Genomic DNA, 18026 nt, shown 5'->3' on the forward strand with positions numbered 1-18026 from the left:
AAGAAGCCTAACTCTCGTGCTTCGCTTTGAGCTTTTGACACTCAACATTGTTGCACTCAACAACTTTTTCCTGCATAGCACAGATTTCCTCGCAAGTTGTCGAAGGGCCCAAGCGCGACATGAAAAGCGAACGCCTTCCCGGCCTGGAAGTACTTGCCCGTGACCCCAGCGAAAGATTTGCCCTCGTCTTGGGACGGAACTGGATAAGTTGTAGGCCCAGACGTGCATTTGCTTCCCGCGATCACTCACCCACCGGAGCGGGTGCCCATTCGACGCTGGGATGTTGTTCACGTACCGACGCGAAGTCGGTGGATAGGACACGTAGACTTGCGGCGTGTGACCAAAGGGACGTCGGTGAAGGCGCCAAAGGAGGCCACTCGTTTCCGTCACATTTCTGCTGCGGCATACATTTCCGCAATAGCTCTGTGTTCCGGGCCAGGTGCAAGCGAAGGCTGTCGTTGTCATTTTTCAGATCAAGAACCACACTTGCAAGTGACGCGATTTTGTCGCACAGGGCCTGCACGACGACACGAAGTTGGCCGCAGGCTCCATCACAGGTGGTGACGTCTTGGTCCAGCGGGGCACTTACAGCGGGCATCGGGAGCCCCATATTGTCGCACCCGTTGCGTCTAGTACACTGGAAGCACTTGTACGTGCTCGACCCCGTGGACATGTACAGCTCGTACTCTTCATCAAAGATGCTCAAGCACTTGCGGTGGAACCGCCGGCCACAAGGCCCATAGCATGGGATAAATTGTTGTCGACCGAAGAACGGCTGCGAGCACGAATCGCACTTGACCTTTGAACCCGTCATGGTATGTCAGAACAAGAAACGGCTGCACATGCGCAAAACTTTGCAGGTAACCGCTGCTTGTCCGCTCCATCTGCCGCCTGCTTGCCAGAGTAACGTTGGACTACGCCAAGACGGTCGCCATTACCGTCGTGGAAGAAAAAAAGGAAGGATATCAACAAACACAAGGAAACAAATGCAGTGCAGCGCGCGAAGCTGGTTCCTGTGTTTTGAAAGAGGTGCATAAAACGAGGCGCTCCTCTTAACTTTTAAATCTTTCCTCATCTGTAAATGTCATTTGCGCGATGGTTTTATCTTCAATAACTGTGCCAGTATGCCAGACTCTGTGCAAGAACTTGTTTTGTTGTGCATATAACGCTGCACTAGCCCGCCGATTCCGCTGTCCTAAACCAGTTAACTAGTCCACCAAATAAGACAAAGACGACAACGGCCTCAAGGGCGGCTTCAAGTAATCTAACTTTCTCCCAAAGTAATTGGTATTCTGTTTCTGTGTTTGTAACCATATATTTTATTATACCTAACGGGAGGGTTCCGAATTTAAGAAAGTAAGAAATAAAAATAAACCTTTTATTCAAACTAGACTTCTGCCAGGAAGACACGATGATGATAGTCTCTTTGCTGCGACAGTGTAGAAAAGTACACATGTATACAGCGGAAAGGACAAACACTTCTGAAAAATAAGGATCTTGACGAAGTCCACGTCATTTAATTACTGCCATATTCTTCACCATTGTCACCTTAATACTTTATATGGACAATAAGTGACAAAAATAAAATAAGTTACTGCTGACAGTGTGTTTTAATACCTTGTTTCCATTTCTACAGCTTCAATAGGTTAATGTTTAGCTAATACAACAGTGGGTCAAACTTCCTTAAACCGCGGTTTGGGCGACGATAGCGTGACGTCATCAATATCGCTGCAGTTCTCGCACACCTGGGCTACCTTTTTAGGCAGGAAATGCTATCAAAATGTGCCATGTTAAGCGTGTGTTCACTTTCAATTGGAATGTAACCCTTTTTCGTAATCAAGTACTTATAAATGCATAAGGCTGAGCAGAAGGTGTTGTAACCCCATGACGTCATGCGAAGATGATGCGCAAATATGAACGCTGAGTCTCCCGTTTTTCTGTCCTTTGTAGCTTACGAAGGCTGAGTTCGAGAAACCTAATTTACTGATCTGGTTCAAATTAAAGAAGTGCTGTTATGACATTTCCGAATTGTCTTTTTTTATGTCTTTGCATTTTTTTGCATTACGGCCAGATCCGAACCCTCTAAACCTAAGCAAAGAAAGAAAAAAAAAGAAAGAAAGAAAGAAAGAAAGAAAGAAAGAAAGAAAGAAGGAAGGAAGGAAGGAAGGAAAGGAAGAAAGAAAGAAAGAAAGAAAGAAAGAAAGAAGCAAATACTGTCAAGCGCCATAGCGTCTTAAATAATTTCCGGCAATAGTTATTTCTACGAACAAGTTTTGCTTTCAATACCTGTGAACGTGAATGCATCATGACGTCATGATACGTTAGCTCACTCCATTCCTGCAATTGCTGCGCTGCCACGCGCGAGCGCACCTAGAAAGGAATTCTAGAAGAGTTGACAGTTGGGCTAGTTGGTCGTCCATATTTGAAGTAGTAGCTTAGCGCAAATAAAACCACAAACACAAGGAAGACAGACAAGGACAAGCGCTTGTCCTTGTCTGTCTTCCTTGTGTCCGTGGTTTTATTTGCGCTAAGCTACTACTTCAAATATGCACCTAGAAAGAAACGCGCTTAGCACTCTGGTTTACTTTTGATATGCAGCATCATATTACGTTATATGCAATCTACAAAATGTGGCTGCTATGACGTGTTTCCGTCTCTGCAACTGCTTCCGGCGCATCCAATCAGCAAATGCATCGCCTTCAATATATATGTCTGTTACACCACGGAAGCGATCGCTGGCGCTAGATTTGGACGCTACCTATTGCTACTCGGCGCCAGCAAATTTCACTCTATGTCGTGACGGTACGATATCACCGATGACAGGAGGTGTGGCGTTTCGGAACACCAACTTTAGTATAAAATAAAGATAACTGCCAAGTATTTTAAAAATTTTTACCTGCTAAGTGTGCAGGAAGCGTATGGTACAACTCTCCCGAAAATAGGTGTCAGTACTCTTAAAATATTCCCTTACTGTGGCCTACCCGCTGCAGTACCTCTGCTGCTGACCACGAGGTCGTGGATTCGTTTCCCGATACACTACTTGGGTACCGTGCATTTGGTTCACGTGAAAGAACACCAGGCGGTGAATAATAACCCGGAGTCTGCCACTACGGCGTCCCTCATAATCCACTGTGCAGTTTCGGGATGTTTGTTTATTTTATTTATTAATTTTATTTTTAGACACTGCAGCCAAACATTTGGCTATAGAAGGAGTAGGAAAAGAACAATGAATTTTACACACATATTACAACTATTAAACGGCAGTAGGAAATTCATCTAAAGGGGCATTGGCTTGCGTTCCTGGGCAAAGCATTCCAGCACTGAATCGTATGAGAGAAAAGCTGTACAAAAACAAGTCTGAACTAGAACTATACAGAACAATATTTAGAGCATGATATAGACGAGCAAATGAGGGGGCTGAGTATGAGATATATTGCTGACATGAACAACGTGGTGAATTTAAATAATTATGCAAAAACTTCAAACAATCAAAGTGGCGACGTTTCTGAAGTGTGATTAGATTCATTTAAACAGGTTGGAAGAGGGTGAAAAATATCTATCATAACGACGACAGATAAACCTAACAGCCTTTTGCTGTACTGATACTAACAATTTGACGTTCTTTTTATGATGGGGATTCCATGTGGTAGAGGCGTACTCCAATATCGGACGTATTAGGGTTATGTAGGTTAACAGTCTAGTGTGTTTTGGTGCGAAGAGGACCGTTCGCTGCATGTAACCGAGGCGTCGAAGGGATTTTTCGCATGTTGCTTCAATGTGCGAGGACCAAGACATACAGCGCGAAAAAAGAACTCCCAAATATTTATAACTCTGTTTAGGGTTTGGTTGTTAAAGGAGTATGTGAAGTGGGATATAGATCGACGCCTTGAAAATGATAAAAGGAGAGTTTTGCTGATGTTGATGGCCATCTGCCACTGTTTGCACCAGCTGCAAAACCTTTCAAAACCCCACAATTTAATTCTTGTGGTCCTTCGAAGCTTTGCCTCGTGTCAGCCCACTTGACAATGCTGTCTTCGTCTTAGTCCATTCTAAGTTTTGTTAGCTGTAATCGTGTCCTACCAGTTAGTCTAAACTTGAACGCTGCCCTGCTCTTAGACGACGACGACGACGACGACGACGACGACGACAACAACAACAACAACAACAACAACAACAACAACAACAACAACAACAACAACAACAACAACAACAACAACAACAACAACAGCGAATTCGCAGCGGGCACCTTATTCAACAAAGTTCGCCTACGGTCTCTGCTCGAGTGCACACAACTAGCGGCACACGTCACACGCGTGTGCGAGCGCGCGAATGAGCGGTGTCGTCGCCCCGCGGCGCGAGCAGTCACAGCGGCGTTGCGCCCTTGGACCAATTTGTGTCCGGCCAGCAAAGCGGAGCCGCCAACAGGAACTGGTTTCGCAGTGTTGCTGTGTGGACACTCACTCCAGCAAAGCCGCTTTCGGCACGCGAGCACGCAAATGCCTGCGGGGTCGTGCGTTTTGTCGCCCTTGGTTCAGCAGCGCGGCTGTTGGCTGCAATTACTGCGGACACACTGTTATAAAACGTGGAGGACGCCCACGGCTGTTTCTAATCGAAACCTTCCCCAAGGGCAACAACCGTTGTCGTCTAGTTAGGTTACTTCTCTCTATTGGCAGTCGTACGGTGGCACTGTCGTTAACGGTCGATAAAAAGTGCTAGACAAGCGTATATAGACAGTTTGTATACCAATCTATGCGGTTTTTCCTACGACATTCCATAAACAATAATTGATAAAAAGTAACGGCTATAAGGATATGTAAAGCCTTTAAAAATTCTACAGACATCTGTGTATAGAGATTACATCCACAATAGTTGACCAAAAGTGTAAGACCCCAAATTCTTAGACTGTTAAGGACAGGTTGATGGGACTTGTATATAGACATGTCATAGACAATAGTCAGTAGGACCAATGGAGAATTTGTTTGTGTTAAAACTCACACATAGCGAGGAAAAAGCGCGCGGTATTCGCTTTTGAGTTTTCACATCGCAATACCTCCTGTGTGCATGCAGACAAACCCGGACCATTTCTATAGTCCGCCTCTATCCGCCAATCGCGGTTAGCGGAGCCCGCGACTGACCCGAAGGCTCACCTGCTGCGAGCGAATAGCACAGACGCGGACAAGGGCAACAACCAAACGTGGAAATGATTAATTATGCAGCACCCGCCTTTTCGATGGGCACCGAGGAAGTGAGGCCCGTTCCGTGCGTTCGAGCGAGCCGACAGCTCTTTGCGCATTAATGCAACTGGCGGAACAATCACTGATCGCGGAAATACATAAATAGCACCGAGTGCAGACCGGTAAAGAAACATTTCTTCTGTTCCTCTTCTTTACCCCACCTCCTCCGACTGCTGCCTTCTTTGTCATTTTCGGCTCCATTATGATTGGAACCCGCATGCGTAGTCTCCGCGAATTTGTTTTGCGTATGCATTAAATGGTGGGAGCAGCCGTAGCGGCACTCGATCGAAAACTTCCTTCCGCTGCTCTGTGGTGTAGTTCAACGCCTATTCGTACGCACAACGCCCAAAACAACATTTTAATACAACCACGCATTATTTTCTTGCAAGCAACCTCGTCATGTTTTCTTCGTGCTGCTTTGCCCAGAAGCCTAATGCGTACGTACCGAACATGTCTGACGGCGCGGCGTAATGCGATGTGTGCTTGCGTCCGATGTGTTTCTTTTATGCCCCATGGGTTGCAGTCACAGTTTCTACTCCGGCATAAAACGGACACGGCCGGCACAAACACGAGAAACGGCAAGACAGCGTTTTGAACAGCAAGTCGGCGTCTGGCTGTACGCAAGTGGCCGCGAAGAGAAATAACCTTGTCTACAGAAACAAATTTCACTGCGTTCAGCTCGCCACATCGAGTATTCTCCCTGACATCTACAAGAAATTAGAAAAATGCGCGCTGCTATTTGCTCAAACGGGCTCTTTCATTATTCTGCAAGATTCCATTATACTCCAAGCCCTATACGATTCGTTGAACGTGTGGACAACAGCTTCGTCGGGCTGCTGCAGTTGCACTTTGCGAAACTAGCAGCAAAATATAATTTTCCATTCCCACAGCGGAGAGCTTCACATTTTCGCTACCGTTACAAAAATGGTTCGTTTAATTTCACTGCAGAGTCGAGCGCAAACACGCCAGAAGGAAAATCGAATGGGCCGGATACAGCACGGAATCTCTTCCAGCTTCGCGCTTTTCATGCTGAAGGAACACAGAGAGAAATAATAGAATCAGAGGAGGGTGTACATTTCAAAGCAGGATTCGGAGGGCGTGGCACAATCACGACACCGCCAGAGTTAGAACGCCGCTCGCAAAGGGGGAGGCACCCCGCTGTTGGGACTGGGCCCCTATCCAAGGGCGGGAACCCCGGGCAGTCGATAATCGCCGCCCACGTTTCACGGAGCGCCGCCAGCCACGGTTTCAGGCCGCACGCGTCGAGGACGCTAGCCCCATCTCTCGGCCACTGACTGGGACAGACGTATCGAAAACGTTCACGCTGTATTCGTTTGCGGTGCTAGTTTGCGGGCTTTCTCACGAATCGGTGGCGATAAAATGTCCTACAAAAATTACTAGAGGGAACTGCGGCACTATTGTCTGCGGGAGCTGCAGGCAGGACGGTTCAGCCAGCATTGCATTGATGGGTGGTGCATGGATTGGCTTATTCTTCGCCCTTCTGTTTTAAAATGGCTTTGCGACTTTGCAAGTTGATCATCTTCAACAAACTATTTTCAAGAACTAACTGTATCAATTCGCAATAATTGTGCATTTGCCCGCAGTTTTGCTGCATTCTTCCTTTGAAAAGCAGGGAAATACTTTGTAATTTGGATCATTAAAGGCAGACAAAGCGCGGTAAACAAAGCCACAAGAACGCTTCAAGCTACAAGCACGAAGATGAGACAACTCCGTGTCCAAACCAATTATTTCCTTGGAAGCAACTGAACAATCGCAGCTCCAGAGTTATCTCTGGTAATTGAAGTAGGAAATACTATGTGGGTGGTCTCGTTCGCATGGGAGTTTTCACGTGATGTCACTGATGTCAAATTGTTCTGTTCACCGGTTTCCACAGTGCGTCTGTGGGAGCAAGCTAGAAATAAGCAGCAGGGGTGATAACGCGCAGCTTTTCACCGTGCAGCATTATGATTGTGGCTTTGGCATCAATGCTTACTACCTATCTAGGAAGTCACAACCCTGCGAAGTAGCATACAATGAAGTCAGAAAAAGTATAGATGACGTTAACTGTTAAGTTTAATTTAGCTCCTCGGATTCGTTTATTTATTTCCCTATGGAGGATGTCTTTCGCCTTCCTCCGGCGTTCTCCCTGCTAAGGTTCGAGCGCCAATCTTGGAAGTTGAGTAGCTTCGTGCCGGTGCCGTCGACCAGACACCATTTAGGATAGCATAAGCCTTAAGGTGTCTTACAACAAACAGATGGACACGTATGGATGGCTGAACGGTTGATATCAGCATGCCCTTTAAGAGTGTCGCTGTTTGTATTGTCGTTGTTTTTCAACGTTTCTATCTAGGGGGCAATTTAAGTCGGGAAGAACTCCGGGGGGAGCACGATGGAAATAACTTTGCTGCACTGAAACAAGTTGAAGAGCGTATTTCCTTCAGATCGAGAGCCGGAATTGTGCGAATATATTAGGGTTGTGGAAACACCCGGGAAGAAGGAAAGAAAAACAAAGCAACGGGATCCGAATAGAAAGATTGCGTGCTTAGTGAAGCACACATATAGCGATCGCGAGACAGGTCTTTTTCTTTTAGAGCGTAACCATTTCTAAGCCTATACCCAACGAGAAATTTGTCCGTGACGTAGGACAATGAATGGCTCAAAGTCATACCCCATTAAGCAATGGCTCATGCCTCCGCAATGGATGGATGTATGGATGCCAGGCACGTACCCAGAGGAGGGCGTGGGGGAAGGGGGGGCCCGCCCCCCTACCCCTCATTGCTCACACCACCACCCCTCACACACATTCCTAAAGCGCTAACAAATCAATCTATTCGGCTGTCAACATTTTGATGCCTTTAACAGCGAGAGCTGTATATGACTAAACATAGCTTTTTCGTCATCCGTCGACAGAAAAATTCATCATGTGGGCCGATCCTGGTGATAGTCCTAAAAGGGTCGAAGCTCAATGGCGCCTACCCCTGTGTGCTCGGGAACCTGTAACTCGCCCTTCGAAATCTTCTGGATGGGCCCACGTATGGGGAGTGCTAAACGCCTGCTTCAACTCCGCCGAGTGTGGGCGCAGCATTGCACTACCGTCGGACCGACCAGCAATAACCCTGCAATAACCGGTAAAAGTATAAAGAATATGATTGTCACCCGCTACCTCGTTTGTCTTTTCCCTAATTGTACAGCACTTTTCATGCAGAATTGGCAACTGGAATGAAGTGTCGCAAAGAGTTGAGAAATTAAGTGATCTACTAAGGAAGAGAGCAAAGGCAACAGCCTAATATGAAGGAAAGGCGGAAATTAACAAATTTAACTGTTGTTTGTGAAAATATTATGGAGCAACTTCTCTTTACCTAAAAAGGAAGTAGAGAAAAGGCCGCCGGAAGTGGAGAATAATTCCGTGTGCTTTGAATCACGCTTCTACAGTTATCAGTGGAGACGCCTGTCATAGCCTCTTCGCTGCTGTGCTAATGTGAATGTTTTTCTAACCTTCCGCGGTGGGTGCAGTACGTCTCGAACTGCAGCGTCCTGCGCTCTACGCGGTTGTACGGGACCGGCGCCCACGCATCGTTACGCAACTTCCCAAATAGCAACACGGGTCGGTTTTGGCACTTAAACTGGTAGAGCAGTAAACAAGGAATCCAAAAGAACTGTGATTGTTCCGCAAACATGTATATATATATATATATATATATATATATATATATATATATATATATATATATATATATATATATATATATATATATATATATATATATATATATATATATATATATATGTATAATTTTTTGAGCTATCGCGTGGGCCTCCTAGTGAAGAAAAAAAAAAGAAAAGCTATATCATGCGAAAATAAAGGTCACAACTACGGTTGTTAAGGTAAACAACAAATAAAAGCCATAAGCGCGACTAGTTCCGTTGCATAGTTGATGTAATTAGCATTATTATACATTTGGCAAGGCAGGAGTAATGCTATCGCTTCTTTCTGTGCAGTCCGACTCCTGTGAAAAATCACTGGGAACCTTTGCTTACCGGGCCCCTTGCTACGGGGCAAGCCGGTTTTCGATGTAATAGCACGTTCGCGGCAGCGTTTTTTTTTTTTTTGCTCCCTTTTTATTTTTTTCTCGATTAAACCGCCCGAAGGAAACGTCATCACCAGGAGCCTTCGTAGCGGTGACACATAACAGAGAAACCACTCTGGCGCTTTGCTTCGTGCAATCTTTTCCGGCACTGCCCCTCTGTAGAATGTTGCGGCGAGCCATCTCTCACTGCTTCGGATCAGCGCGACCCATCCAGGCAGGGCTCCTCCTTTCCACACCAACACACACGAGCACTGACGCTGACAATTGTGGGCCTACGCTCGTAGAATGAGGGATGCGTCTGCGCACGCAGACGGGCTCTTCGTATTCAGAGTTCCGTAAAGCATCAGTTGTTAGTTCAGCGCTCATCCTTATCGCCGTCCCCTTTGAGCTGCCGTCATAATGTACTCGAACCAACTCGTCAAAGTTTACGTTCAGGGGTGACACACTGCATATCCAGCTATTGACCTTCATGGGCAACACTTTCCTGCCAGTTCTACAGTTTGTTGTGTAGCTTGAACTGCGGTAGCCATCATTATCGTCTTCTCTTAAGAAGCCTACATTCCGCATAGAATATGAAGAGTACCATCATATGATAATAGGGCTTTTATGACATAGGTAGAACCTGATAAAATCATATTAGGCTATTGGGCTAATAATTCTGTTTGACAGGTTCACCGGGTTAATAACATAAGCAGAAGCAGGAGGGCTGGATAATTCCACCACCGAAAGCAATAACAACAGCAGCAACAAAGACAGCAACAATGGCGCACCACGTTGTCTTTTTGCCATTCGCCTATCGCTGTCATCGGCTCATCACTCTGGCGTATCACGCGCTTTCTGCATGGGAAACTTCGTGAACGTTGTCTCTAATCCTACAGTAGGTCTGTTCGATTCGCCTACAATTTTTGAACTACTTCTCGAGGCGCTGCAATTCGCTACCAATTCTCGACCTGGAAATTAAAGCAGAATTCGGCACGTTCAGGGCTAAAGTTCTTGTCGGTGTGTGAGCATGAAGATGAAGAAGAGAAACGTTGTGCAATGGGGATACGTGTGACGGCCCCGTCTGATCATGCCCCCTTTTGTTTGTTTGGTGACTAGATGCGAATACTATGGCCGCACAAGTCGGCGCAATGGAGACAGGAGAACATGCGCGCGTTCGTGGTGCGCTCGCGCTCTCTCTAAAAAGAGTTGCACCCCTTGGGGTGTATATTTGTCGCACAACAATAATCGCCATCTTGTACGCATTTCCTTTCTTTAACGCGGCGAGCCCGGTGCTTCCCAGTAACGAACGACATGCGCGTTATCAGCATGACATATAGCATTCACGACAGGAAAGTAGCGGGCGCGTCATTTTCAAGAAAGGAAACGCAAGCAAGGCAGATGACGATTATTGTTACGTGGCAAATATACACTCCAAAGCGTGTAAACGTTTTTTAGAGTGCTAAAAGCGACTGGCGCAGGTGGGGGACTTCACGGCATCATGCGCACTTTGGCGAAGCGCGCTTCCCGGAGGCTGAAACCGACGGCGTGAATTTAATTCTTTGCAACGATAGCTATTATAGGTATTTTATCGAGATTTTAGGAAATCTTGAGCCATCACTTTCTGATTTTTTATTTGCATTTTCCCCCTTTCCTTTTCCTTTGTTTTTGTGCGTCTATTTTCGGCGGTAATTAGAGCGCGCTCTCCGTTTCAGAGGAATCTTTGCGCGTCGCGGGCGCAGAAAGCACCGAGAGCATTACTGCAGCGCCGAAAGTAGACAGGTCTCTGCGACCGTTTATAGACTCGCTGCGCATCTTCACCTGCGCGCGCAACGAGTGCTCTTCCGTTCTTTCTCCTCTTTGAGGCCCTGTATCCCCCTCATCCGCAGTGGAAGGTAGCAAACCAGACGTGGGTCTGGTTAACCTCCCTGCCTTTTCTCTCTCCTTGCTCTCTCTTTTCTCTCTCACTCTCTGTGTTCACCTTTCTGATGGTTATATGTGCGCTGCAATCAGACACCTTGGGGTTAGAAAGACATGCGATGTCGTCTTTTGCCGACCAGAAGAATAGTCGCTCCAAGAATAACAGCGCGCAGGCTTTCCTTCAACTGAGCTGTTTTAACGGCTACATGGTATAATCATGAGCCGGCGCGAACGTCACTGCGTGATCTCACACCGCGCATTTTTGTCTGCCGTACTTGAGCGTGGTGAGGGAGGTGCTCTTTAAGAACTAAGAAAATATGAGTCGGAAAAGTGCCCTGAGAACGCCCGCTTCACCGACTTAAACTGAACATTTTACATTTTAAGACGTGATTCAAGTGCGATACCTTGAATACGTGGCTTTTATTCAAGCACAACGGTGTTCTTCACAAATGCTGCAGCTGGCGATCCCTTCCTGATTCGTTGTTGCTAGTGGCGAGTCGTGTCACCTGTACGGACACTTTACGAAGAAAGGAGTAGCAATTACATTTGTAGGAGTAACTGCATTTACCATGATGGAAAACATTTTATAGAGGTTGGAGAACGTTCACTCATATTGGGAACAAGTAGAGCAAGCGCACTCCGGCGGAGAACACAACAAGCGTTTGAAATCTAGCATGGCCAGCCGAGATTGCGCCGCGTGGTCTCGGACGCCGTGAAGGCATACGTAAATGTTCACACGAAGGGGCTTCGAGCAGTTCGTTGTCTTTAGGTGCTGATTATGCGGGGTTAAGCGTATAAAACTCGCCACTCGGTCAAGCATTAAATTTGCCACTCGTTTAATATATATGAACATGAAATTCCAAGTAAGGTGAATCCTTGAAAGCTGGCTTTATGGTTAAAGAGGCAACGTGGCTGGTGATCGCGGGCAAACCTTGTCTTGCAAAGAATGCGTGTGGTCTATAGAACGCGTGCGTGCAGTAATCAGATTTTGAGCATTTGTCGATGATATACACTTTAAGCGACAAGGCAGAACGTTGAGTGCCTCTCTCCTGCGCAGTGACCCGTTGATACCTGCAGGTGCGATCACAAGTCGCTGGACTGTTTCGAAAGAACACTGGTGCAACAACCGTCGTAATCCGCATTAAACCGCAATGTACTCGTACAAACCGCTCTGTGAGCCACAACGGCCACCTCATATCTCTTATATTGCTTAACTTGTGGCAGTGTCCTTCTTATGCTATGTTCACACTACGGTCGTAACGCGCGTAACAGCTCTTTTGGCGTATCGAACGTAACGGCTGTAAAAAACGTTATGGCAGTTAAGCTGGCACCTTTGTTCACATTTACTGCTGCTTAAATTACGGCTTTTACAACAGGCCAATCAAATTTGGAGCTGCAGAATCGACGTCACCCGCGGTCCAATATGGCTCCTGCCAACATGCGAGCGCTGGCCGAGATCGAAGAAATTCACGCTCAAAACAAACTTATAGTCATGTATTCAATCACCCAAAGACGACGAAGGCGACGCAGAAGGGTTTGAGTGCGGCAAGTATTTCTCGACAGGGCCGTGGACGGCGATTTTCACAACCTTTTCGCCAAGCTCCGCGTTGGTGACGCTGCGATGTTTCATAACATCATGCGCATGTCGCCCCAGCAGTTCCGCTTCCTTGAAAACCTAATGAGACCACTCATATAAGTTCGGAGCACGCATCTGCGGCCATCGATTTCCTCGGCGGATAAACCAGATGAACTGAAAACAGTCTCGCAAGGCGCACTGCAAAAATTTTCACGAACACAGCCAATCGTGCGCACGGAATGGCGGAATGGCACTTCCCGCGCCCGGAGCTGTCTGCAGACCGGAGGACGGAAGTGTCGTCACCGGTTGTTGAAAGCCGAAAGCTTATCGGTCATTGGCTGTGTCGCAACGGTCGTAACATAACAGTCGTAAATGTTGCCGACCCTTTAACACTCTCACCCACGATTTTTGCGAGAATTGCGCACGTTGGTACCTTTGCGTTCGCAGTCTGAACTAGACGCATACGCTTGTTGCGCTTCCGCTTACGTATGTTACGAAAAATCGGCGCCTTACGAACGTAGTCTGAACATAGCATTACGATACTTCGACGTGGCTTGTAATGCTATGTTCACACTACGGTCGTAACGCGCGTAACAGCTCTTTTGGCGTATCGAACGTAATGGATGGATGGATGGATGGATACAACTTTCTTGTACGTCCGGCAAGGTTTAACGCGACCCGGGCTCAGGTCTCCCATGGAGGAACGTCAAGGCCCTGCCTCAACGCCGCCTCACGGGCTTGCTGGACTGCCCACGTCTGGATTCCGAGGTCTGAGCTGCGCAGAGCGGCGGCCCACCTCGACGACAGGGTCTCCGGAGTAACTGCCATCCCTCCTATAACTACATTGCACTCCCACAGCATGTGTCTGAGTGTTGCTGGTCCTTCCTGGCACAATTTGCACGTGTCGTCCTGATGCTTATCTGGGAAGATGCGTTTGAGACGGAATGGATTAGGGAACGTGTTTGTCTGGAGTTGTCGCCAGGCGACGGCCTGCCTCCTGTTCAATTTGGGACTCGGCGGGGGATATATCCTTCTGGCGTTCAAATATGCACTGGTGATGTCGTTGTATCTTGTGAGCCTGTCCCGTTCTGCTCGAGAAGCGTTCGCTATCGTGCGAGAGGCGTTTCCCTGTTCGGCGCGGCGGGTCATGTCTCGCGCCGTCCGGTGCGCCGTCTCGTTTAGGTTCGGGAGCGCGTCGCCTTCCGTGGTGACGTGCGCGGGGAACCATATGATCCTCGAGTTCGCGGTTTTGGATCTGCCCGCTTTGGCCAGAATGGACATGGCTTCCTTGGAAATTCGACCTTTGGCATAATTCCTTACTGCCGTTTGCGAGTCACTTAGTACGACTTCGCATTCCTGTTCTGTGAGGGCTAGCGCAATCGCTACTTCCTCCGCTATTTCTGAGTGTTTGGTGTATACACTACATGTGGTTCTGATTTTTGATTCTGCGTCTATGACTACGGCGGCGTATGTTTGGCCGTTCGCATATTCGGCTGCGTCGACAAAGCGCGCGTTTCTGTCCCTGCCGAATGAACGGAGCAGAGCCTCGGCTCTTGCCTTTCGTCTACCTCGGTTGTAATCGGGGTGCACGTTTCTTGGGATGGTTGCCACCGTAATGGTCTCTCTGATTTTGTTGGGGATTGGCATTTTCTGGCCGTGCTGGTTGTGGTACGTTATGCCGAGCGTGTTCATAATGTGTCTTCCCGTCGTGGTGGTCGACAGGCGTTCGAGCTGCGAGATGCGTTGTGCTTCGGCTATTTCTTCTATGGTGTTGTATATGCCCAGCTGAGTCAGGAGCTCGGTGCTCGTCGATTCCGGTAGGCCCAGGGCTATCTTGTACGTTTTCCTTATGAGCGTGTTAATCTTGTTCTTTTCCGCGACGTACCAGTTGTGGTAGGCGGCTACATAGGCGATGTGGCTGACAACGAATGAGTGGATCAGTCGAATGACGTTGTCTTCCTTCATGCCCGCGTGTCTATTGGTTATTCTCTTTATGAGTCTCGTGGCGCTGATGACTTTGCCTTCGATCTTCCTCACGGTTTCACCGTTAGCTCCGTTGGCCTCAATGATCATTCCGAGGATTTTGATCTTGTTCACTTTGGGGATTGCGTTTCCGTCTTGGGTGTACAGGCGAACGTAACGGCTGTAAAAAACGTTACGGCAGTTAAGCCGGCACCTTTGTTCACATTTACTGCTGCTTAAATTACGGCTTTTACAACAGGCCAATCAAATTTGGAGCTGCAGAATCGACGTCACCAGCGGTCCAATATGGCTCCTGCCATTCATGCGAGCGCTGGCCGAGATCGAAGAAATTCACGCTCAAAACAAACCTATAGTCATGTATTCAAACGCCCAAAGACGACGAAGGCGACGCAGAAGGGTTTGGGTGCGGCAAGTATTTCTCGACAGGGCCGTGGACGGCGATTTTCACAACCTTTTCGCCAAGCTCCGAGTTGGTGACGCTGCGATGTTTCATAACATCATGCGCATGTTGCCCCAGCAGTTCCGCTTCCTTGAAAACCTAATGAGACCACTCATCGAAGTTCGGAGCACGCATCTGCGGCCATCGATTTCCTCGGCGGATAAACAAGATGAACTGAAAACAGTCTCGCAAGGCGCACTGCAAAAATTTTCACGAACACAGCCAATCGTGCGCACGGAATGGCGGAATGGCACTTCCCGCGCCCGGAGCTGTCTGCAGACGGGAGGACGGAAGTGTCGTCACCGGTTGTTGAAAGCCGAAAGCTTATCGGTCATTGGCTGTGTCGCAACGGTCGTAACATAACAGTCGTAAATGTTGCCGACCCTTTAACACTCTCACCCACGATTTTTGCGAGAATTGCGCACGTTGGTACCTTTACGTTCGCAGTCTGAACTAGACGCATACGCTTGTTGCGCTTCCGCTTACGTATGTTACGAAAAATCGGCGCCTTACGAACGTAGTCTGAACATAGCATAACCCGTTATCGCGCGTGCGCGTGAATCACATTTGCAAGTGCGCGGCTTGTCTGAAGCCCAGTCCTCCTCCGGTGCCTCGGGTATCTGACCGCTCTAACCTCAGGGGCGAGATACGAGATTGCGTAACGCCGCCCCGACGGCGCAACCTTGCCTACCGAACGCAGAGGGAAACGCTAGCCGTTACGTAACAGGGCTGGAACGGGCATTCCGGCGGGCATCCGTCAGCAGAGCCGAGCAGCCTAGCGCTCCGTTTGCGTCGCTTGGCTGACTTTGCCGGCAGCGTTTCGTGTTCGCTCTCCTCGGTTTTTCTTTTTTGCCATTTTCTTGCGAAATTTTAGGAGCCGTCGTACAGAGAAGGACGAGGAAAGGAAGGATATAGCAAACCCACAAAAAAAGATGGAGGGAAGGAAGGAAGAAAAACCGTGCGCCCCAAACATCGGCGGGCCGCCTAGAGCGGGATGTAAATGGCGGGAGATGCGGCGCGTGACGAAGGACGTTTTCGAGTTTCCCGGCGGCGAATTCGCGCGTGGGCCGGCGTGGCTGCTGATTTTATTATTATTATTATTTTTTTTTTTGCGATCGACGCGTGCCTCGTTTCCAATGGGCGCAAGAGAGCGTGGTCTAGAAATTCGAGGATGAGAACCTACCCTTCGGGGATCAGAAAAAAGAAAAACGAGTGGTAAGAAGAAGAAAACATTTATTTGTGGCGATGCTTTGTCCGCATGGCCAATGAGTAGCAGGAAATGTTTATTGCTGAAGATTTCAGCCATAATCTTCCAATCAAAACGCTGCCTTTTGCCTTAAAGCACGTTCTTGTTCATCTCAATGTCGTGGGTCGGAGCCCCTCGTTGGGCGCTAAGATGTGGGTGCAGGCACGCTGCTTCCCGTGCGCGTGATACGAAGCGGGACGAGGGATTGTCACTTTTTTTGTGTTTGTGTCGGCAACGGGCTACGTTTTCTGTTCAAGTGCCGGTTATGTGCACTTTTCTACTGGCCTTCCCAAACGTTGGTAATGACGTCGGACTCACTGGGCATTCTTATTTCGCAGGACTGCGACCAGGCGCATATCGACGATGTGGCGTCGGACGACAATGGCCAGGACCTTAGGTAAATAGCGTCCTTGCTGAATCTATAGATTACGGCGAGGGTACGAAATTCGTCGCAAATATTTCTGTCGGAAGGCTAGTCAACCTGCTGCTCATATCGCGATATGTCACCGTGCCATGACGCTTATGAGGAGGAGCGATAAGTGTAATGTAAAGTGTAATTGTTTGCTTTGCTGTTGATCAAATAAGAAGAGCCTACATTATTTGGCAGCGCCATCCTCCCTTATTATCTCACGTTAATGGGTGAGAAAATTGAATTTGAACAGATGCTAATGCAAAAAAAAAAAACAAGAGATCAGAATTTCTAAGCTCCCTCTTTAGGCATGCTAGCTCTCATCGACTGTTGTGAAGGCGGAGAACGCGAGAAGCTAAGTGATAACATTCTAAAATGAAAGTTCTGCATTGGGTGTCATGACTCATTACGAGGGTCTTCGTTGAACTTGACCTGTTAAGTTACAAACCGTATTAGAACAGTGCCTGGCCCTTAAATTCACATTTGCTAGAAGCTGCACGTGCTTGCATAATAGGAATAACAACAGAACGCCGATCAAAATGGGATTGTCTAAAAATGTTTAAACGTTTCGGCTTCCGCGTGGAAGCCGAAACGTATAAGAATTTTTAGGCAATCCCATTTTGGTCGGCGTTTTTTTTTTGCTATTCCTATTGTGCCGTTACTTCTGGACCAGACGAGATTTCGTCAAACTCATGATTTCCTGCATATCTTTATTTGCAAGCAACTTACGATGGCGCCAATAACTGGGATGCAGGTAACCTTTCGTTTGCTGAAAGCACATGTTTTGTTATATTATTAAATGGAACTACTTGTCATTAAGCTCATTCATATTTTCCCAGTGCACTCCATACATCAGTACCTTAACTGCGTTGCTCATTATACTTAGATACGTTAAAGTGAAAATCAAAGAGCCGCCTGCGTAGAATAACTTACGTAACCCAGTTTTTATACTCCGAATTGATGCGTCAGCGTTTTGCCGTTCTGTGTAGCAATGACATATGCTTTTTTTTTCTTTCGGGCGCTATAGCTTCAATGCTTCAGTCCATCATTTCTCTCACCATATCGTTTTCCGCATTGGATGACGATGCCCATTGCTTGACCTATTGTTGTATGTCTTTGCCACGCAACAGTCGGAAGAAACACTAGTTTTCT

General features: G+C 47.5%; 1 protein-coding gene across 3 annotated transcripts in view; it reads left to right on the top strand.

Moving 5' to 3' along the window:
* eya (eya transcriptional coactivator and phosphatase 2) overlaps window positions 1-18026 on the top strand; it is a 117537-nt gene that overhangs the window by 83850 nt on the left and 15661 nt on the right. For all 3 annotated transcript variants that reach the window (XM_070539889.1, XM_065446975.2, XM_070539890.1), the window contains exon 11: window positions 16804-16862. In XM_070539889.1, the coding sequence (XP_070395990.1) occupies window positions 16804-16862 (59 nt within the window). The remainder of the gene's footprint in view (window positions 1-16803; window positions 16863-18026) is intronic.

The sequence above is a fragment of the Dermacentor albipictus genome, chromosome 6 (assembly GCF_038994185.2).
Source record: "Dermacentor albipictus isolate Rhodes 1998 colony chromosome 6, USDA_Dalb.pri_finalv2, whole genome shotgun sequence".
NCBI classification, from domain to species: Eukaryota; Metazoa; Arthropoda; class Arachnida; order Ixodida; family Ixodidae; genus Dermacentor; species Dermacentor albipictus.